The 24,422-nt window shown below is 42.8% G+C and overlaps 1 protein-coding gene across 2 annotated transcripts; it reads right to left on the reverse strand.

The window, feature by feature from the left end:
* Positions 1-140: 140 nt before the first annotated feature.
* Positions 141-24,400, reverse strand: ZGPAT (zinc finger CCCH-type and G-patch domain containing). Of its 2 annotated transcripts, none has more exons than XM_040439103.1 (7): positions 24,303-24,400; positions 23,253-23,821; positions 22,832-22,965; positions 22,602-22,757; positions 20,979-21,101; positions 7,308-7,713; positions 141-376 (listed from the first exon to the last, which is right to left on the reverse strand). In XM_040439103.1, the coding sequence occupies exons 1-7, from the start codon at positions 24,393-24,395 to the stop codon at positions 238-240; spliced, it is 1,620 nt and encodes a 539-aa protein (XP_040295037.1). In that variant the 5' UTR covers positions 24,396-24,400; the 3' UTR covers positions 141-237. The 2 variants fall into 2 exon arrangements, with proteins under 2 accessions (XP_040295037.1, XP_040295038.1); XM_040439104.1 differs by having other exon boundaries at positions 23,253-23,844; positions 24,303-24,354.
* Between the last annotated feature and the right edge of the window lie 22 nt (positions 24,401-24,422).

Here is a 24,422-nt window from a genome sequence, read left to right on the forward strand (position 1 = left end):
GCACTCCCTGACTTCAACATCATGACATCGAAAGGAAAGGGGAGGTGGGTAGAAGACATACACAGGTGTAGGCACCAGACGCCCCAGTATAAAACTCTCATTGAAGAGTATGTATAACAAAAATATTTATTTTTTCTGTCACAAAAGCAAATATAATAGTCCAGTTGGGGGAAGGAAAAATATACATAATGATACATAGGTGATACAATATCAGGAGTAGGTACGCGCTGCACAGGCTCAGAACTTAGTCATTTTCTTGTGTGTGTCCGCCTTGTTCTGCTCTTTTTGCAGAATCTTCTCTTGCCGCTGCAGATCTGCAAGCTCAGAGCGAGCGTTGGAGAGGCGGGACTCCAACTGCGTGCTTACGACGCTGTCTCTACAAGAAGATCAAGGAGACAAGTTGAAAAGATGCCTTGGCCATGTTGCTGCATCATTTCCTCTACTACTCGGAGAGACCAATTTATGGACTAAAATGGAATAACAATTGTGACTTTCTAATATACTTTCTGTTCAGTGGTGTACAGATATCATAGGGCCCCACAGCAAAATGCCTCACCCCGAACACCATATTTCTCAATGTATTTACACCAGACATCTGGCAGAAATACACTGATAAATAACCCCAAACAGCTCGTGTCTTACTTCTCACTGCAGGTCAGGGTTTTTCAACCTTTTCAGCCTTGGGAAATTTTAGGGTATCCCTCCAATAATTAATAATTTTTTTTACAAAACACAAAAAAAAAATACTTCTTAAAACAAGTAATGCATTAAAATGCAAACAAACATGACACTCCTATCTTACACGTAAATGTCATAAAAAAATAAACACTATAATATCATTATTACCCCCATGAGATATATACAGTCATGATCAAAAGTTTAAGACCACTTGAAAAATGGCAAAAAATCATATTTAGCATGGCTGGATCTTAACAAGGTTCCAAGTAGAGCTTCAACATGAAAATAGGAAGAAATGGGAGTGAGACAAAACATTTTTTGAGCATTCAATTTAATGAAAACAACAAATAAACTGAAACAGGCTGTTTTTCAGCTGATCAAAAGTTTAGGACCACACCTCCAAAAAAATACTAAACCCCCCCAAAACAGAAATCCAACTTCCAAACATGAACTCAGTAATGAGTAGCTCCGCCGTTATTGTTTATCACTTCAAAAATTTGTTTCGGCATGCTTGATGCAAGCGTTTCCATGAGGTGAGTGTGAACATTTCTCCAAGTTGTGAAGACGGCTGCACGAAGGCCATCTACTGTCTGGAATCGTTGTCCATTTTTGTAAACTTACCTTGCCATCCATCCCCAAAGGTTCTCAATTGGATTTAGATCAGGGGAACATGCAGGATGGGCCAAAAGAGTGATGTTATTCTTCTGGAAGAAGTCCCTTGTCCTGCGGGCATTGTGTACTGTAGCGTTGTCCTGTTGAAAAACCCAGTCGTTACCACACAGACGAGGGCCCTCAGTCATGAGGAATGCACTCTGCAACATCTGGACATAGCCAGCGGCCGTTTGACGCTCCTGCACTTCCTGAAGCTCCATTGTTCCACTGAAGGAAAAAGCACCCCAGACCATTATGGCGCCCCCTCCACTGTGGCACGTAGAAAACATCTCAGGTGGGATCTGCTTGTCATGCCAGTAACGTTGGAAACCATCAAGGTTACATTTTTTCTTATCAGAGAATAAAACTTTCTTCCACCTTTGAATGTCCCATGTTTGGTGCTCTCTTGCAAAGTCCAAACGAGCAGTTCTGTGCCGTTCAAGGAGACGAGGTCTTTGAAGACGTTTTTTGTTTTTGAAGCCCTTCAGTCTCAGATGCCGTCTGATGGTTATGGGGCTGCAGTCAGCACCAGTATGGGCCTTAATTTGGGTTGAGGATCGTCAAGTGTCTTGACGGACAGCCAATTGGATCCTCCGGCTCAGTGCTGATAAAAATTTTTTGGGTCTTCCACTTGACTTTTTTGTTCCATAACCCTCAGGATCATTTAAGAAATTCCAAATTACTGTCTTACTGCGTCCCACCTGCGATGGAGTGCTGTGAGAGACCCTGCTTATGCAGTTCAACAACCCGACCACGTTCAAATAGGAAGAGTTTTTTTGCCTTTGCCATCACAACGTTTGACTACCTGACAGAAAATGACAATGAATTCACATCTTTGCACAGATTTGGCCTTTTAAAAGGCATGTGGTCCTAAACTTTTGATCAGCTGAAAAACAGCCTGTTTCAGTTTATTCATTGTTTTCATTAAATTGAATGCTCAAAATTTTTTTTGTCTCACTCCTATTTCTTTTTGTTGCATGTTGAAGCTCTACTTGGAACCTTGTTAAGATCCAACAATGTAAAATATGATGTTTTGCCATTTTTCAAGTGGTCTTAAACCTTTGATCAGGACTGTATATATAATTTCTAGCTGGAAAAAATTTACTTCAGATGATAAAAAAATAACTAAGAAAAAACAATATATAGTGAGGAACAGAAGTATTTGAACACCCTGCGATTTTGCAAGTTCCCCCACTTAGAAATCATGGAGTGGTGTGAAATTCACATTGTAGGTGCATTGTAGGTGCATTCTGATAGACAGAATAAAAAAATAAAAAAACAGGAAATCACATTGTATGGTTTTTAAAGAATTTATTTGTCTTGCACTGCTGAACATAAGTACAGTCCTGATCAAAAGTTTAAGACCACTTGAAAAATGGCAAAAAAAATCATATTTTACATTGTTGGATCTTAACAAGGTTCCAAGTAGAGCTTCAATATGCAACAAGAAGAAATGAGAGTGAGACAAAACATTTTTTGAGCATTCAATTAATTGAAAATAACGATTAAACTGAAACAGGCTGTTTTTCAGCTGATCCAAATTTTAGGACCACAAGCCTTTAAAAGGCCAAATCTGTGCAAAGATGTGGATTCATTGTCATTTTCTGTCAGGTAGTCACACGTTGTAATGGCAAAGGCAAACAAACTCTCTCTTTTTGAACGTGGTCGGGTTGTTAAACTGCATAAGCAGGGTCTCTCACAGCGCGCCATCGCTGCTGAGGTGGGACGAAGTAAGACAGTCATTTGGAACTTCTTAAATGATCCTGAGGGTTATGGAACAAAAAAGTCAAGTGGAAGACCCAAAAAAATGTAATCAGCACTGAGTCGGAGGATCCAATTGGCTGTCCGTCAAGACACTGGACGATCCTCGACCCAAATTAAGGCCCTTACTGGTGCTGACTGCAGCCCCATAACCATCAGACGGCATCTGAGACTGAAGGGCTTCAAAAACAAAAAACGTCTTCAAAGACCTCGTCTCCTTGAACGCCACAGAACTGCTCGTTTGGACATTGCAAGAGAGAACCAAACATGGGACATTCAAAAGGTGGAAGAAAGTTTTATTCTCTGATCCCACCTGAGATGTTTTCTACACGCCACAGTGGAGGGGGCGCCATAATGGTCTGGGGTGCTTTTTTTTTCTTCAGTGGAACAATGGAGCTTCAGGAAGTGCAGGGGCGTCAAACGGCCGCTGGCTATGTCCAGATGTTGCAGAGAGCATTCAATCATTACTGAGGGCCCTCGTCTGTGTGGTAACGACTGGGTTTTTCAACAGGACAACGCTACAGTACACAATGCCCGCAGGACAAGGGACTTCTTCCAGAAGAATAACATCACTCTTTTGGCCCATCCTGCGTGTTCCCCTGATCTAAATCCAATTGAAAACCTTTGGGGATGGATGGCAAGGGAAGTTTACAAAAATGGACAACAGTTCCAGACAGTAGATGGCCTTCGTGCGTCCGTCTTCACCACTTGGAGAAATGTTCCCACTCCCCTCATGGAAACGCTTGCATCAAGAATGAAGTAATCAACAATAACGGCGGAGCTACTCATTACTGAGTTCATGTTTGGAAGTTGGATTTCTGTTTTGGGGGAGGGGTTATGTTTTTTTTGGAGGTGTGGTCCTAAACTTTTGATCAGCTGAAAAATAGCCTGTTTCAGTTTATTCGTGGTTTTCATTAAATTGAAAGCTCAAAAAATGTTTTGTCGCACTCCCATTTCTTCTTGTTGCATGTTGAAGCTCTACTTGGAACCTTGTTAAGATCCAGCCATGCTAAATATGATTTTTTGCTATTTTTCAAGTTGTCTTAAACTTTTGATCAGGACTGTATTTGAACACCTGAGAAACATCAAGAATTCTGTCTCTCAAAGACCTGTTACTGTGCCTTTAAAAAGTCCTCCTCTACTCCACTCATTAATCTAACTTAGTAGCACCTGTCTGAGCTATTTAAAGACACCTGTCCACCCCACAGTCAGTCAGACGCCAACTACAACCATGGGCAAGACCAAAAGAGCTGTCAAAAGACACCAGAGACAAAATTCCACAAGTCTGGAAAGGGCTACGGGGCTATTGCCAAGCAGCTTGGTGAAAATAGATCAATTGTTAAAAAATGGAAGAGGCTAAAGACAACTGTCAGTCTCCCTTGGAATGGGGCTCCATGCAAGATCTCACCTCGTGGGGTATCACTGATGATAAGAAAGGTGAGGAATCAGCCCTGAACTACAAGGGAGGAGCTGGTCAATGACATGAAGAGAGCTGGGACCACAGTTTCAAAGGTCACTGTCGGTAGAACACTACGCCATCATGGTTTCAAATCATGCATTGCACGGAAGGTTCCCCTGCTCAAGTCATCACATGTCCAGGCCCGTCTGAAGTTTGCCAATGACCATCTGAATGATCCAGAGGAGGCATGGGAGAAAGTCATGTGGTCAGATGAGACCAAAGTAGAACTTTTTGGTCTATACTTCACTTGTCGTGTTTGGAGGAAAAAGAAGGATGAGTTGCATCCCAAGAACACCATCCCTACTGTGAAGCATGGGGGTGGTAACATCATTGGGGGTGCTTTTCTGCGAAGGGGACAGGACAACTGCACTGTATTAAGGAGAGGATGAATGGGGCCATTTATTTATTGTGAGATTTTGAGCAACAACCTCATTCCCTCAGTCAGAGCATTGACGATGGGACGTGGCTGGGTCTTCCAACATGACAACGACCAGAAGCACACAGCCAGGATTACCAAGGAGTGGCTCCGTTAGGCTCCATTCACACGTCCGCAAAATGGGTCCGCATCCTTTCCGCAATTTTGCGGAATGGGTGCGGACCCATTCATTCTTTATGGGGACGGAATGGATGCGGACAGCACACAGTGTGCTGTCTGCAGCCGCAATTGCGGAGCGCGGCCCCGATTTTGGGTCCGCAGCTCCGCAAAAAGATAGAGCATGTCCTATTCTTGTCTGCAGCTTGCGGACAAGAATAGGCATTTCTATGGGGGTGATGGGCTGGTGTGTTGCGGACCCGCAATTTGCGGGTCCGCAACACACCATGGACGTGTGAATGTAGCCTAAGAAGCATATCAAGGTTCTGGAGTGGCCTAGCCAGTCTCCAGACCTAAATCCAATAGAACATCTTTGGAGGGAGCTGAAACTCCGTGTTGCTCAGCGACAGCCCCGAAACCTGACAGATCTAGAGGAGATCTGTGTGGAGGAGTGGGCCAAAATCCCTGTTGCAGTGTATGCAAACCTGGTCAAGAGCTACAGGAAACGTTTGACCTCTGTAATTACAAACAAAGGCTTCTGTACCAAATATTAACACTGATTTTCTCAGGTGTTCAAATACTCATGTTCAGCAGTGCAAGACAAATAAATTCTTAAAAAAAATAATCATACAATGCGATTTCCTTTTTTTTTTATTTTTATTCTGTCTCTCAGAGTGGGAATGCACCTACAAAGTATTTCTAAGTGGGAGAACTTGCAAAATCGCAGGGTGTTCAAATACTTCTGTTCCTCACTGTATACTTACCTCCATGGTCCCTCCCGAACTGCACACGCACACCCTGCCCCACGTCACACTGGCAATGAATATCCTGACGCCTATCAGCGTCAGGAGATTATGATGTGCCGCGCCGCATACAATGTTCAGATGAATTCAGTGTCAGGACAATGAATAGGCCCAGACCGAGGAAAAGCAACGCTTATTCTTTCCTAAACGCAATATCGTGGCACCCCCTGGCATGTTCTGACACCAGCTCGATTGGTAATCGCTACTGTACATGATAAAACTGTCTGCCTGCAGCCACCACTAGGGGAAGCTTAACGCATAGGAATTTATACAGTTACCACTGCACTCAATGGAGGCTCCCCCTAGTCCTTTCCTGCACTAAAGTCCTATAGCAGACGCATGGTCTGCCTCCATGGTGTGTACGCCACTGTTTCTGTTTCAATTTCTCACCATTTTCAAGATCTCTGATTGCTGGGAGTGCACGTCTGTACAGACATAATACTTTTCACAGATGAGGGATTATTACAATTGTATCCAATTGAGACAATCCTTTACACCAGTCTCTCCCCTGTCCCCAGGACTACATGATTGCTTAACTATAATTGGGACCAGCAGAGATCCGGTCGCAACCAGGCAAATATGTCGAGAAAAAAAACAGACTACAGGTTCTCACCAACACTAGTGTAAAACTAGCCTAAAAGTGGATCAGTATGAATTGACATTAGACATTAGAGTGGGAAAATCGAGCGATCAGTGCTAGACTAGCCAGGACCAACTTCATCCCCTCTTGGCATCGGTTTACTCCATGGCAGGACGACACTTTTAGAAGAATAATGCACCAAGCCACAAGGGTCATATAGTCATGGATTGGTTCCATGACAGTGAGTTGTTATTCAGTCCACAGATCTTAATCCTACAGAACAGGGGTCAGCAACCTTTGGCACTCCAGCTGCTGTGAAACTACAACCCCCAGCATGTACACTTGCTCTGCTGTTCTTGTAACTCCTATACAAGTGAATGGAGGATTCTGGGAGTCGCAGTTTCAGACTATCTGGAGTGCCGGGGGTTGCTGATGGCTGTTATAGAGCCTCTCTTGGGATGAGGTAATCCTGTCTGCGGGAACCAATACAACACCTAGTAGAATCTATACCAGCATGAACTGCTGTGGTTCTAGAAGACCAAGGCTGTCCAGTGTGCTATTAGATGGGTGTCTATAATAAAGTGCCAATTCAATGTATTGGGCAAGCCCACCCAAGGACCAATGGGTGTATTAACTTACCTCTGCTGCAGGAGCAATGTGAAGTTATAGCATTTCTAAACCCAGTCACTCTGTACCCATCATGACAATTACAATGACCTGGCATACACATTGGCAGACGTGCCAAGCTTACAAGCCAAGGGTCCCTGGCAAGTATGCCATGCGATTACCAGCAGCCACACTCTCATTTATACTATATACTGTAAGCTAATAATTTTGATTTACCTCCCCACGTTACGTGCCAGAGCCTCAGCCATCCTCCCAATATCCCTCTGCTTCTGCTGGATCTTCTCTGTCATCTGAGCTACTGCAATGTTCAATGCCCGCTTGCTGTCCTTGCTGGCATTATACATTTCTTTGCCTTTCCTCTCGATGCTGGTCTCGGCCACCTGGCTAGGAACTGACTTGTGTTCCAGTTTCTCATTTAAGAAGTCAAATATATTGCGTGTAGCACTGGTGCTCTTCCCAGCTCTTGGTGGCTTGGATTGGCGCTTCTTCTTGGCTTTGGACAGGGGCTTCACCCCTTTCACCTTTCGCTGCTGCAATTCTAAGCACTGATCCAGGGATTTGCCTTTAGGTAGCACCACTGCCTGAACTGGCTCCACTCGACCCTCAGAATTCTTCCCAAGACCTAAAAAGTATAGATAAAATATATGATCTGTCATATATCTTCAATATAAAAAGAATCTTCATATAAAAGAGAGGATAAAAAAAACCCATAAAAATTATATTATCCTTCGGGCGGACATAAACACGCCTCTAAGTTCTTTTTATCAAGTATCTTAATTTGATTTGTGCAAGCAGTGAAACAAAGGGACAATTGTATATGCAAAAATATATAATCGTTTATTATAAAAACAAAGAATATAAAATCAATACAATTGCAAAACAAATTATAAAGTTACAAAATAATACCCAAAATGTACCACACGGTGGTGCTAACACACCCCTATCTGATCAGCATTGTCATACTTTTAACAAACAGACTCATATACCAAGAGAAACTTAGGATCTTCTGTTTATCAAACAGGCTATAGCAATAAAACACGGATTATACAGGAAAATAACTGTTACCCCTTGACAATCAAAAATATATGATATTAATATGATAAAATATTCAGCTCGGCAATCAGACTATGGAAAATAATTTTCCACGGGTTTTAGTCCTCTTTTCAAATAATGTCAGATCTTCCATTAACAATAGGCATCTTTACTAAGAGAATAATCAGCATTATGGAGGCACCTAACACTATATGTTCCCACAGTATGGGAACTCTTGGCTATATACCGAGCGAAATATATTATTAATATCACGAGCAGTAAACAAAATATATGTTACCAGGTCAAAGGTAGACAGAGTTCAGATGGGACCAGTTCTGAAGAACTTTCCTAGTAATCCAAAAAATAATCCAAGTTTCTTCTGGTAAAGTTTTCTTTTTGATTGATTGAATGAATGAATGAATGGATGGATGGATCTATGGCTTAATATGGATCTCTATGGATCTCTCTTGCTGCTCCGCACACGAGTAATTATTCCCCCCCTTATCTAAGAATCATCCCCTTTAGATTAGGGATTCCCAATCAGGTAAGGTGGGTGTATTTGCATGCTAATAACACCATGAGGTCATATTAACTCCTAATATCGTATAGAACAAATAATGCTAAATAATATAATATTGTCCATCTGCCTCCAGATGGCACTGAGGTACTGCAGATGAACATCACAACTTTTAAGCATTAAAACTAAATATCTAATAATATGTTCACATGACCTATTTGACCTTCTTAATATACATCATTGAGGAAGGTCTTTTACTGACACTTAACTACCTATATCCTGGACTTGTTGGAGTTGACTGTCTTCTCCTATCTTTTTGAAATATAGGTTGACTTGATGAAAATTTTATATAACGGCTTTGATGCTTGGCATTGGAACTTGTGCATTTCACTTATCTACATCCATGAATAACTATTGTTTTGAAATAACATTTACTCTTCTCAGAAATCCAATTAACAAACTTACTTCAATGTTTCTGTACCTTCTACAATAACTTCTAAATGATAAATACATGGTATAATATCTATATAAATCAATACATTGTTACACATAGATAACACATTATATGAATTATTGATTAACATATGTTGTAAACTAAATATACCATACAGAGATATATATATAATCAATGAAAAAGACCGGCACTCGCTGTTGATAATCATACAAAGAACATTTCATGTTTAAATAGAGCGCCCAAACACAGAGAAATGACATCACACAGAAAACCACACCCACCAATCAGTGTTAAAACAAAAACATGAGTTCCTTTAAATTCACTTTAGTTTGTTCCTTACTTCTTTCTTCCTTCATTATGTTCGCTGTAAATATATAGAAAAAAATCCATTTTCTTACAAAGGATATTTTTGTCAAAAAATTATTATTTTCATTATTTTCTTTTTTATTTTTATTTTTTGTTTTAAAGTTTATTTGTTTTTAATTGCACTATTGCAATACTCAAAAATATAACATTATAGAAAAATTATTATCCTGAGAAAAATATTATTATACCAAGGTGATCTATCAGAGGAAGCTTTGTACATTATACTCCCGGTTGAGTCCGTGGGGCTCAATCGTTCGTAATCGATGTATCCAATAAGCCTCCCTCTGCAGCAATAACTTGTTCCTATCTCCACCCCGACGTGGAAGGGGTACACTGTCTATAATCTGGTAACGCAACTGTGCCACTGTGTGTCTATGTGCATGGAAGTGGAATGGTACAGGAAATAATAAATTTTGCTTGCGGATGGTGGACTTGTGGTTACTAAGTCTGTCTTTCATCCTAGTGGAAGTCTCTCCCACGTACAATAGACCACAGGGGCACTTTAAAATATATATAACAAAACGACTGTCACAGGTAAAAAAAATTTTTATAGGTATGCGTTCGCCAGATTGTGGATGTGTAAAGTGTGTACCCTTAATCACACTAGAGCAGTGTACGCAATTTAAGCAGGGAAAAGTGTTTTAACACTGATTGGTGGGTGTGGTTTTCTGTGTGATGTCATTTCTCTGTGTTTGGGCGCTCTATTTAAACATGAAATGTTCTTTGTATGATTATCAACAGCGAGTGCCGGTCTTTTTCATTGATTCTACATTGGGACGCCATCCCATAGACTCGTGCACCGTGACCATATACAGCAGTGCCGACCTGTGATTATTATATTATCTACGGCTTTCAGGTACGAGCACGCTAAATTTCCATTATCAAATGTATACCTTTGCTTATACGGATGATGCGGCGAAAGACATTGTGGCACAGATCACCGCCCCATCTGATTTTTTGAAAATTCCTTCAAGTGAATTGAAAAGTCGGGATCTTGAGAAGGAAGCGAAACAGCTTATCTCATTAGAATTGCATGCCGCAACATTGGCGGAATATCACCGCACTGAAAAAATACCTCGAGGACTCCGAGTTAAACTGCGGCCGACTCTGTTTGGCGATAACTTGGACTATTGCACCCGTTTTGCCCAAATACTTAATAAATGCTCTTTGGATTTGATTGTACTTACTCTTGAGCATCTGACCGTTGCCATTGACGAACGCCAAAAGAGCATTGACAACATTAAGCAACAGCTGAATAACTGCTTGAAGCCGGAAGAATTCACCGCACTACAGGACAAACTTGACAAACAATGCAGCGAGCTCCGCTCCAGGATCGAAGCTACAAAGCGATCCAAGTTTCTTCGGGATACAGAGGATTATCTGCACCACCGAGTATACAGGTGGCAGGACGCAAAAGGTGTCGCGGTTCCATTCTCTCGTATGAGAGACTGGCGAGTGGGTTCGGCTTCTTCCGGCTCTGGAAGCGACGTCTCTACTGGATATCGGGCGCCTTTTTTAGGCCGACGACCACGCAAGCCAAGACAAGGCGAGCCGGGCGCCATCATAGGCGAGGCAGACGCTCCACGGATCACGAGGTCCCAGGTAAGGACAAAAACTTAGTATTCAATCTGTCCTCTAAAAATCTGAGTGTGGCCGACATGAACTTATTACAAAAGGGTTTATCATTTAGCCCCACTGGAAGCCTTGATACTTTCAACCTTGATACTGACTTACAACGGTTTTACCGTAATATACGTTTAAAGGCCCATTTTTCTTCAGAACACATGGTCCCTCAATCCGTTCATTCTGAGACTGGTACTGGTTCCCTAACAGCTAAAATGTTTAATCTGAAGATCAGGAGCACATTTTCACCTCCGCGTCTACACCATCCTATTGAAACTTTTATAAATCTAGTGCAACGTGATGTTGAGACATTGTTGCAACAATGCAAGACTGGCAATATGCATTTACAATCCAATTTACCTTTGGAGGAAAAACGTGCACTTGATCAATTGTTGGAGGATAAGTCTCTGGTATTCAAACCAGCGGATAAAGGGGGTGCTCTGGTGGTCCTTGATAAAGCATATTATGTCTCAGAAATTTTGTCGCAACTAAATGATACAGATACATATCAGATTTTACAGAATGATCCTGTATTTCGCATCAAAGAAATGATACAAATTGTTGTGAATGCTGCCATAGAGGAGGGGGTCATTGATGCCACATTGGGCGGATTTTTGGTTAACCAACATCCAATTACTCCCGTTTTTTATACGTTACCAAAAGTACATAAGTCCATTGTTAAACCGCCTGGCCGTCCCATTGTGGCATCTACTGACTCAATCCTCTCACCTTTGGCAATTTTTCTAGAAAAAATCTTTACGCCATTTACTAAATTGTCTCCATCATACTTGCGTGATACTGAGCATTTTTTGCAGGAAATTAAAACTCTGCATTCAGAAAAAGATGATTTACTTGTTACCTTTGATGTATGTAATTTATACACATCAATATCACATGAGAAAGGTCTGAAAGCAATTGATACATTGTTACAACCAAGTCATTACAACAATGCAGAATGTGAATTTTTCTTGACATTATTGAGGATTGTTCTAGAACAAAATTACTTTTTATTTCAGGATTCTTTTTATCAGCAGCGGCGTGGGACCGCGATGGGATCGAACGTCGCACCGCCGTACGCAAATTGTTATATGGCACAATTCGAGACGGATTTCGTCTATACTAATGATTTCTATAGAAAACACTGCAAATTCTGGCGTCGTTTTATCGATGACATTATTTGCGTATGGCGCGGCGACGTTCGATCCCTTCAACAATTTACTCTTCACCTCAATTCTGTCTGGCCTGAGTTGAAATTCACTCTGCATTTTGATGTACAAAAAATTTCTTTCCTAGACACGTGGGTAATTAAGGGAGACACAGGTGGGTTATACACGGATCTATTTACAAAAAATACAGATCGAAATAGCTTACTCATGTATACTAGCAACCACCCAGCAGCCACAAAAAAATCCCTCCCCTTTTCCCAATTTCAAAGGGTTAAGCGCATAGTGGGCACAGCTGAATTATGTAAGGAAAGATTAGACGAAATGAGCCAGAAATTTAAGGAGAGAGGTTATCCCGATTACTTATTAAAAGAACAAAGGAACCGAGTTGAGATAAAACAACAGGATAAGCCCCTAAAAGAACCACGGATTCCACTTGTAATTCAGTATCATCCATGGTCTCAGAGATTGAGAGGGATAATAAATAAACATTGGAATGTAGTGTCAAAGTCGTACCCACAAGTAGTGGAGTTTAAACTACCACCTATGATGTGCTTTAAAAGAGCCACAAATATATGTGATAAGATAGTACGGGCTGACATTGGAAGTAGTAAAACTGCACCTATACAGAGAGTACTGGCTACTCCTAAAATGGGAACTTTTCCCTGCTTAAATTGCGTACACTGCTCTAGTGTGATTAAGGGTACACACTTTACACATCCACAATCTGGCGAACGCATACCTATAAAAAATTTTTTTACCTGTGACAGTCGTTTTGTTATATATATTTTAAAGTGCCCCTGTGGTCTATTGTACGTGGGAGAGACTTCCACTAGGATGAAAGACAGACTTAGTAACCACAAGTCCACCATCCGCAAGCAAAATTTATTATTTCCTGTACCATTCCACTTCCATGCACATAGACACACAGTGGCACAGTTGCGTTACCAGATTATAGACAGTGTACCCCTTCCACGTCGGGGTGGAGATAGGAACAAGTTATTGCTGCAGAGGGAGGCTTATTGGATACATCGATTACGAACGATTGAGCCCCACGGACTCAACCGGGAGTATAATGTACAAAGCTTCCTCTGATAGATCACCTTGGTATAATAATATTTTTCTCAGGATAATAATTTTTCTATAATGTTATATTTTTGAGTATTGCAATAGTGCAATTAAAAACAAATAAACTTTAAAACAAAAAATAAAAATAAAAAAATAAAAAAGAAAATAATGAAAATAATAATTTTTTGACAAAAATATCCTTTGTAAGAAAATGGATTTTTTTCTATATATTATTTACAGCGAACATAATGAAGGAAGAAAGAAGTAAGGAACAAACTAAAGTGAATTTAAAGGAACTCATATGTTTTTGTTTTAACACTGATTGGTGGGTGTGGTTTTCTGTGTGATGTCATTTCTCTGTGTTTGGGCGCTCTATTTAAACATGAAATGTTCTTTGTATGATTATCAACAGCGAGTGCCGGTCTTTTTCATTGATTCTACATTGGGACGCCATCCCATAGACTCGTGCACCGTGACCATATACAGCAGTGCCGACCTGTGATTATTATATTATGAGATATATATATATATATATAATATAATTATAAATATATAAATTGAACCTCATACAGCAGGTGTGCCTCAGGGATATGAACCCTTATCACGTCATGGCTTATCCATGAAACAACCTTGTTCCCTCCAGACAGACATGTCTTAGGAAGTTGGTATACTCCCCATAGATAAACCCATATCCTTAGCAATAACTTTTAAATACAATGTCCGTTTATGTTCACAATTATTTTTATATAAACTGAACTTGCCATGAACTCATCTTGGCTTCCTCAGCCACATAATAGAATTTTGGTTCAGGCTGATTTTATTCTTAAAGGCAATGAGATGAGCATTCATTTTGATTATAAGGTCATTAGATAATATTGTATACGTATGAAAATGCACAACAGATCAGGGCCCATAACTGGAATTTACACAAGAGTCCAGCACTCAGTATCTCCTAAAGATAGTGAAGCTCCTCATGCCCGTGCTGTTACTGCAAAGCCCACACCTTAATGTCAGTGCTGCAGTGATGTGCTGACAGTACAGCGCTGGTATGTACACGTTGACAGCAACGTGCCTGGCTGGAGCTAGCAGCCAAATTGTAGAAAAAGCAGGAAACAGGCACTGATAGTCACCATAAAGTTCAATGTTAAACCAGGTACAACGTCTTGCAGGACTAGCTCAGCTCAATGTAATGAGATCCTTCACTTTGCGATTCATTGCTTCACCCTGGAGAAAAAGTACTTTGAATACATAAGCAAATTAGCAGTTAAGTGCACCAAGGGCGGGCCCAAGCCACTGTGTGCATTATACTAAGCGTTACCGCCTGATTACCCAGGGGCAGAGTAGCAACAATCCAACTTTCCTTTGAATTCTTGTAACAGCGAAGTCACTGCTTTATTGCACAACCGTATAAGGTAAGCAGTTTTCTCATCACCCATTATATATACCGTACCGTATATACGTACAATATTATAGCGCCATTTATTCCATGGCACTATACGCATTAAAAAGAGGTGTACATACATAAAACAAGTACGATAAGCATGAACAAGATCATTTACAAACTGGTACAGAAGTAGAGGATCCTGCCCACGAGAGCTTACAATCTACAAAGGATGGGGAAGGGATACAGTAGGCGAGGGTAAAGCTGGTAATTCCGCGATATAGTGACAGCAGCTTACTGTAGATGGTAGGTCTGAAGTGGTGGGTTTTCAGGTTTCTTTTAAAAGTTTCTACTGTAGGCGAGAGTCTGATATGTTCCAGAGTACAGGTGATGCATGGGAGAAATCTTGGAGGCGATTGTCCGAAGAGGAGATATGAGGGGAGTAGAAAAGGAGGTCTTGTGAGGATCGGAGATTGCGTGTATGAAGGTACCAGGAGATCAGGTCACAGATGTATAGAGGGGACAGGTTGTTAATAGCCATGTATGTCATGGTTAGTGTTTTGTGCTAGCTTCTCTAGGCATTGGGGAGCCAGTAAAGGGATAGACGGACACACGAGACAGGAGTAAAAGGTGGAGAGGTGGATTAGTTGGACAGCAGAGTTGAGGATAGAATGGAGGGGTGCGAGAGTGCTAGATGGGAGGCCACAGAAGAGGATGTTGCTGTAGTCTAGACGGGAGATGATGAGGGCATGTACAAGCATTTTTGCAGACTCCTGGTCGAGGAATGTGCAGATCCGAGAGATATTTTTGAGGTGGCAGGAGGTCAGGAAAGGGCTTGGATGTGTGGTTTGAAGGAAAGACCACCATCAAAGGTTACTCCCAAGGCTGAAGACTTGTGGGACCAAGGAGAGCATGCAGTCATTGACTTCAATAAATGGGTCTGTTTTTATATATATATATATATATATATATATATATATATATTTTTTTTTTTTTTTTTTTTAAATCACAAATATTGCAGCAGCACAGTCAGACGTTGTGCACTGGGTGCAATTCCTCACAGAGGCCGGCCCCTTCTCCAAGATATATACTTATAAAATGACAAGGCAGCACTTCCAGCTTTAGGTGGTAGGGTGAAGACCCCAAAACTTTAATCCCAGCAACGTTTCGGCCTACTCAATGAGGCCTTTATCAAGCTACATAACAGTGCATACAACCAGGTATATATACCCACAATTCAATACAAACCAATTACAATCAGTGATTACACACGTCATTAATCAAGTCACATGATCTCTCACCACATCATCACGTGACATTTGTGCGTGGTAAACATTTACAAATGAATCATACAAAAAGTATAAAAATTACAAAAGGTGATCAACCATAATTGCCATGAATCTGTGCATTCAAATTAATACATGGACATACATCCAGTTTATACAGGGTTTATGTCCCTTGCGTACATAACCCCAAAATGTACATAAAGTGCATATGTGCTCAGTGCATAATGAGTTAAAATCTTTTCTCCATGATGCAGCTGCATCATATCTAGACTTAAAAACAACATGATGAAGCTCACCGTCCATGGGCCCATAGAACCAGCCAGCGTTGGCGTCCCTCAGTCTGCAGTGCGCATGCTCCGGGCCAGACGTCACTGGCCCCGCCCCCGACGTCGCCGCGCACCTACGTGCCAGCTCCATGGACCGCAGCGTCATCCAATGGAGCGCATCGCAGGAACAACAGCACAGAGGGGAGGAGGGCCAGGTCATGTGACACGGCAAGCGTCACACAGCATCAGGGGGCGTGTTCAGTGTCCAAGGAGACATGAGATACATATCTCTATGTGGACGATCGCGGAGGTGCCAGAATAGATAATGGTGCACAACAGTTATAAAATAGCAGGTGCCATTAAAAAACACTGGCCCATACTCAGTAGTAACTTTGGCAAGGTTAAAGAATTCACCGTACCTCCCCTAATGTCATACAGGAGAGCAGATAGCCTGAGGGACAAGTTAGTCAGAGCAGAGGTGGCTGGTGATCGGGCTAAGGTCCAGACGTATATAGGTCGTAAAAAATACGGATGTTATCCGTGTTTGAGCTGCGTTAACTGCAGCTATATGCTAAAGGGTGAGAAATTCACACACTCTGTACTGAATATGCAGTTTGACATACGACACTTTTTAACCTGTGATAGTTCATATGTGGTCTATCTCTTGTCTTGTCCCTGCAATCTTCTATATGTGGGGGAGACTATTTGTGATGTGAAGACCAGAATGAACTATCACAGGTATTCTATTCGCCAAAAGAGGAGAGATCTCCCTGTGCCCAAACACTTCATTGAGGCTGGACACAGGGAGAAGGACCTCAAATTTAGGGTGATAGACCATATCCCCCCACTGAAAAGGGGAGGGAATAGGGAAAAGCTGCTTAAACAACGTGAGATTATGTGGATACATAGGTTACACACATTGAAGCCTGATGGCCTCAATGCAGATGGGGACTATGTGGATAATAGATCTGCGGTTAGCTTGCTAGACACGGGGGGCCTTGTTCATCTTGTTACGGTGTAGGGGATATGTAACAGTGCTTGTTTCCTTTTAAAATTATCACATCGGTTGTATGTTGATACAATTTTCATCTATTTCAGATAACTTTTGGATGAGCCCAATGACCCTTTATCTGTTTTTTGGATGGAGCCGCCTATGGACCCTTGAACACGCCAGTGAATGAAGTGACCAGTGAGGAGACTTGATGGAAGGTGGCGGATATGTGTCCAAGTGGGCTACCTGATGCGCAATATTTCTATTGACCTCAACACGTTATTCTATAATTAGTGTACCTTATGAGTTGATATTTGTTATTACACTGGCAACAAACCAGATAGCGAGTGGATATACACTTATATTACAATATGCGGTGCAGATAGATGGGAAGGGTTTGTCCCATTGTAATTGCACGCCAGGAATGAATACTGCAGTGGGGGACCCGGTGGAAAAGATGCGATCACCTTTGGCCAGTTGGCCGAGTTTGATTGCCGTTTTTTCCCCCCCGTCCGCCCTCTGCAGATTGAGGTTGTAGATGTATTGTGACATGTAATGTTGTGCACCATTATCTATTCTGGCACTTCCGCGATCGTCCACATAGAGATATGTATCTCATGTCTCCTTGGACACTGAACACGCCCCCTGATGCTGTGTGACGCTTGCCGTGTCACATGACCTGGCCCTCCTCCCCTCTGTGCTGTTGTTCCTGCGATGCGCTCCATTGGATGACGCTGCGGTCCATGGAGCTGGCACGTAGGTGCGCGGCGACGTCGGGGGCGGGGCCAGTGACGTCTGGCCCGGAGCATGCGCACTGCAGACTGAGGGACGCCAACGCTGGCTGGTTCTATGGGCCCATGGACGGTGAGCTTCATCATGTTGTTTTTAAGTCTAGATATGATGCAGCTGCATCATGGAGAAAAGATTTTAACTCATTATGCACTGAGCACATATGCACTTTATGTACATTTTGGGGTTATGTACGCAAGGGACATAAACCCTGTATAAACTGGATGTATGTCCATGTATTAATTTGAATGCACAGATTCATGGCAATTATGGTTGATCACCTTTTGTAATTTTTATACTTTTTGTATGATTCATTTGTAAATGTTTACCACGCACAAATGTCACGTGATGATGTGGTGAGAGATCATGTGACTTGATTAATGACGTGTGTAATCACTGATTGTAATTGGTTTGTATTGAATTGTGGGTATATATACCTGGTTGTATGCACTGTTATGTAGCTTGATAAAGGCCTCATTGAGTAGGCCGAAACGTTGCTGGGATTAAAGTTTTGGGGTCTTCACCCTACCACCTAAAGCTGGAAGTGCTGCCTTGTCATTTGATAAATATATATATATATATATATATATATATATATATATATATACACATATATACACACACACACACACACTGCTCAAAAAAATAAAGGGAACACAAAAATAACATCCTAGATCTGAATTAATTAAATATTCTTCTAAAATACTTTGTTCTTTACATAGTTGAATGTGCTGACAACAAAATCACACAAAAATTTAAAAATGGAAATCAAATTTTTCAACCCATGGAGGTCTGGATTTGGAGTCACCCTCAAAATTAAAGTGGAAAAACACACTACAGGCTGATCCAACTTTGATGTAATGTCCTTAAAACAAGTCAAAATGAGGCTCAGTAGTGTGTGTGGCCTCCACGTGCCTGTATGACCTCCCTACAACACCTGTGCATGCTCCTGATGAGGTGGCGGACGGTCTCCTGAGGGATCTCCTCCCAGACCTGGACTAAAGCATCTGCCAACTCCTGGACAGTCTGTGGTGCAACGTGACGTTGGTGGATAGAGCGAGACATGATGTCCCAGATGTGCTCAATTGGATTCAGGTCTGGGGAACGGGCGGGCCAGTCCATAGCATCAATGCCTTAGTCTTGCAGGAACTGCTGACACACTCCAGCCACATGAGGTCTAGCATTGTCTTGCATTAGGAGGAACCCAGGGCCAACCGCACCAGCATATTGTCTCACAAGGGGTCTGAGGATCTCACCTTGGTACCTAATGGCAGTCAGGCTACCTCTGGCGAGCACATGGAGGGCTGTGCGGCCCTCCATAGAAATGCCACCCCACACCATTACTGACCCAATGCCAAACCGGTCATGCTGGAGGATGTTGCAGGCAGCAGAACGTTCTCCACGGCGTCTCCAGACTCTGTCACGTCTGTCACATGTGCTCAGTGTGAACCTGCTTTCATCTGTGAAGAGCACAGGGCGCCAGTGGCGAATTTGCCAATCTTGGTGTTCTCTGGCAAATGCCAAACGTCCTGCACGGTGTTGGGCTGTAAGGACAACCCCCACCTGTGGACGTCGGGCCCTCATATCACCCTCATGGAGTCTGTTTCTGACCGTTTGAGCAGACACATGCACATTTGTGGCCTGGTGGAGGTCATTTTGCAGGGCTCTGGCAGTGCTCCTCCTGTTCCTCCTTGCACAAAGGCGAAGGTAGCGGTCCTGCTGCTGGGTTGTTGCCCTCCTATGGCCTCCTCCACGTCTCCTGATGTTCTGGCCTGTCTCCTGGTAGCGCCTCCATGCTCTGGAGACTACGCTGACAGACACAGCAAACCTTCTTGCCACAGCTCGCATTGATGTGCCATCCTGGATAAGCTGCACTACCTGAGCCACTTGTGTGGGTTGTAGACTCTGTCTCCTGCCACCACTAGAGTGAAAGCACCGCCAGCATTCAAAAGTGACCAAAACATCAGCCAGGAAGCATAGGAACTGAGAAATGGTCTGTGGTCACCACCTGCAGAACCACTCCTTTATTGGGGGCGTCTTGCTAATTGTCTATAATTTCCACCTGTTGTCTATCCCATTTGCACAACAGCATGTGAAATTGATTGTCACTCAGTGTTGCTTCCTAAGTGGACAGTTTGATTTCACAGAAGTGTGACTGACTTGGAGTTACATTGTGTTGTTTAAGTGTTCCCTTTATTTTTTTGAGCAGTGTATATATATAGTAAGAAGGTACAAGGAATCATCGTGGATGATAGGTACGTGTCATCGAGGTTCCTGGCCTCGGTGGAGTAAGAGCCGGTTTTTATGTGTCAGCTGTTTGACACCTTGATACTTAGTATGGCTGTAATAGCTGATCCGGGACGGCTCTTACTGGGAGTAGTCAAAGTGCTGGGTGGGTGACTACTCCCCATGTTCCAGAGCCGGGCTGGACTGCTCAGACCCCTGTGAGAGTGAACAGGCCGTCTAATGCCTGCCTGTGGACTTGACAAAACAGAACTTCCAACAGGGTGTGAAGTAACACCCAGGAGAAAAGGTGACTGTTTTGTATATGAACATTTCATGTGTGTGAACGATCATCAAGCAACTTTCGTTTTTGTGTTTGCCTTCACGTGTGAATAAACACTGATGTTTTGAACCAAGAACTTGTACTTTGCCTCTGTGCTGCACCCGCTAATCCTAACTACCCGAGCGAATCCCCACTATATATATGTGTGTTTGTGTGTATATATATAGTGATCCGATTGTTTATACTGCTGGATTAGTGGTTTATACCATTCAATAATCCAGCAGTTTTTAGCATGCTGTACTAGATACATTTTACTGTTTATAGTCATTTAGGCATTTCCTGAGTAGGTGCCTTGAAAGCACAAAAAAAAAAAAATGCAGCCAATATATAACACAGAGCTCTTACAGGACAGGGCCAGATAAATGTACATCTCCACAATACTCACCTTTACCTAGCTCGTACCCCATACGAGCCAGGAGTTTGGACCCTATCCCACGAGTATGAGCCTCCCATCCTCCAAATTCAGAACTGCAGGGTGTAACCCCAACTTCTCCATTGTCTAAGAACACTGCAAGACAGAGAAAGGAGTCTATAATACATGTGTAGAAAGACGGACTATGAACAGTTGAAGGGGTTGTCCACTGGAAAAGAGGCAGAATGGGTAAAAAATAAATGAAGCATTACTCCCCTACTGATAGCCTGCCAAAACTGTTACTGGTTCCCTTTTGGTCTCCATTTCCTGGTCCAGTCTCGACACAGAAGAAATAGCCAGAAATGCCTGCTCAACTAATGTGTGTCCAGATTGCATCAGGAAGTGAGGACGAGCAGTGATCCGATAGATATCCGAATGGCTGTGGCAGGAGACTGCGAGATGCAATGATTCTTGATTGATGAATGATTAATTTTTTCAACCTATTTTTAACATATTCTGCCCCTTTTCTAAAAAGTTTTATCCTGCCGGTCAAACCCCTTTGAAGGGGTAGCCCAATTGTATGTGACTGAAGCTTGTAGGGGTTGTCCGGGCTCTAGATATTGCTGACCTTTCCTTAGGATAGGTCACCAATACCAGATTGTTGGGGGTCTGCCACCCGGCACCCCCACCGATCAGCAGCCAGTAACATCAGAAATTACACTTCAATAGGAGCTGAGCTGCATGACCATTTTACAGCTGATAGACTCTCCTTCTTCGAGCTCCATCCACTGTGTAATTTCCAGTGACGGTGGCTGCTGCGGTGATCTAGAGCCCGGATTACACCTTCATTCACTGCATGATTAACATAGTTTACCCCTGTCAGTGAATGGGAATAATTTTTTGTTCACACCGAGATACTAAAAACCAATGGCTATACACATATACTTCTTACAGCTGAGGGTACTGCCCGGAACTGCCCGCCGGATCACACTGCCGCAAGTGTGAAAGTAGCCTAAACAGCACAAATATCTCTTCTGTTCCTAGAGATTTTTTACAATGTATCAGTCCAGGTAAAATGTATGAGTCTGGAGTCAGCAAACAAAGATCTTGTAAACAGTAAGGAACTGAAATACAAAGGGTATTATAAAAGTTGCTGAAAATTTCTGCATACAATGATTAAAGGGGTTGGCCCATGTCAAACATTGATGGTATACTGCTATGATGTGCCACCAGTGTTAGATAGGTGCAGGTCCCACCTCTGGTACCCACAACCATCTGTAGAATGGAGCTCCTAAAGTGAAGGAGGGCGCACCAGGGCTGCCCTCCATTCACTTCTAAGGGAGTGCCAAAATTGCTAGGCTATTTCTGGAACTCCCATAGAAATAAATGGAAAGGTGGCTGCGCTTGCAGGATGCCCTCTCCGTTCACTTGTGGGAAACTCTGGAAAAAGCTTAGCATACTCGCTCAGCTGTTTTCAGAACTATAGAAGTGAATGGAGAGCACACAGCACATGCACTGTGCCCCCTCCTTTACTTTGGGTGCCCTGCACCTATCTGACATTGGCAGCAATTTCCGGTAATATGCCATCAAAGTCCTCTTTAAGCTTTATTTACAACTGGAGAACCTATTTAAAGCAAGAGACAGGGTCACATTTACCTCGAGCATACCCAGAATCCTCCGCTCCTAAGTCCTCGTCATCCGAGGATGAACTGTCGGTTTCCCGCAGAGGTGGAATAATGGCATCGGCTTCTAGAACCGCATCTTTCAGCAGCACAGAGTCAAATTTCACTGTGTAGAAGTTGTCGTCTATATCTGAGGGACCGAGGTGACAATGAATGTGTGGCTCACAGACATTAGGTTGTGCTGTGACATGACTTCGCTTTTACCTGTGATTCGTGCTGTGTACCAGATGCCATCATTGTGCCTGGCAAGGCAGGGGGTATCAATCCTTAGATTGCCAAGATCTGGCTCTTCAAAGACCTGGAGTTCACTGATGGACACAACTTGTCCATGGGAAAACCTAAGCACAATAAAAAAAAAAAGGGTGATAAAACCCCCAGCCAAGCCTTTACTAGTCAACGCCAGAAGCCACATGTAGTTCAGCTCCCGGCACTAGAAGACCACAGCATTGCCCACTGTAAACCAATGAATGGTGTGGCCACCTAGTCAGGCAGAGACACGCCACCACTGCAAACAGCTAAACAAGGGGCATCCAGCAATGACACCCAATGGAATCAGTTTACAGGAAACTCAATATGAGCGGGACGGAAGGGGTGGGGGTTTGTCGGTTTGCACATTTCCAGTTACCTGCAGTTCTCGTTAAAGAGGCACTTTCCATCCAGGAAGTATGGACATGGCTTCATAGCCTTGTGCGTGGGGTAAAGATACAGAACCCGAACACCAGCACCTCCATCTTCCATCTTCTCTGAGCCCACTACCATAGCGTTGTGATATTCTAATGTCCCCCACGTGCTGTAATAAGGGGCTTTCACTTTCATTCCGCTGATTTCTTCTTCTTCTTCTTCATCCTCCTCCTCCTCTACTTCCTTTTCCTCCTCTGAATTAAGATCAGCAGTCTCCACAGGTTGGCCATCAGTGCTTACCTCTCCGATTGCCTTCTTGAAGGCCTCATACTCATCATCTTGAGGAGATAATGAGGATGATGGTTCACCCAGAGCAGATAGAAGGTTGGACTTTTGTACAGACAACAAGCTGGACTCTGTCAGTTCTATGAGCTGCTGTAAATCGCCCTCTAGTTGGAGGAGGTCCGCCTTCTGTGAAGGGTCCACGTCACCATGGAGGTTGATCTTGACCTGCTCCAGCTGAGCTCTGTAGGTCTGTAGAGCAGAGACCAGACTCTCTTCATCCATGGTTCCCTGCAACAAGATGATCCACAGATCTGTAGGTGCAAACATCAAAATGAACCGTGATACTCATCAACTTAGATTTCGAGGGGCTGTCCTTTCCCCTAATTAGTCAAGAGCAGCATTTAGTAATAACCATACAGTATTTTAAAAATAATGGAGGAGGAGGAGGGGTTAATAAAATCGCTACTGGCAGTGGTGGTCACCTAATTTGACTATGCAGCAATGCATTATGGTTCAGAATTTCAGAACCATAAGAGAAACGAACCTGGAGGAACACTGGGCCCCCAAGCAGTTTAGGAGGGTCACAAATATTCAATTGTCTGGGCTTCAAAGCAACTTATAAGATACAGAGATTGCCTCGAAAGGAGCACTTTAAGCTGTCAGCACATGCTAGGACTAGTCGTTCTACGTCATGTGCCTGACTATAAAACTGCACATTTTACACAATATATACGTAAATAAAGCCCTTCTAAACCGTTGTAATTCTTACCGGCCTTCTACAAAGACGCCATACCGGCTTGATGACGTCACTGCTCTCAGCGCTCCGCCCAGACACGTCCGCTGCCATTTTGGCGTGGACCATTGGACATTTCCTCACAGCCGCTTATTT

The sequence above is a fragment of the Bufo bufo genome, chromosome 6 (genome assembly GCF_905171765.1).
Source record: "Bufo bufo chromosome 6, aBufBuf1.1, whole genome shotgun sequence".
Taxonomy (NCBI): Eukaryota; Metazoa; Chordata; class Amphibia; order Anura; family Bufonidae; genus Bufo; species Bufo bufo.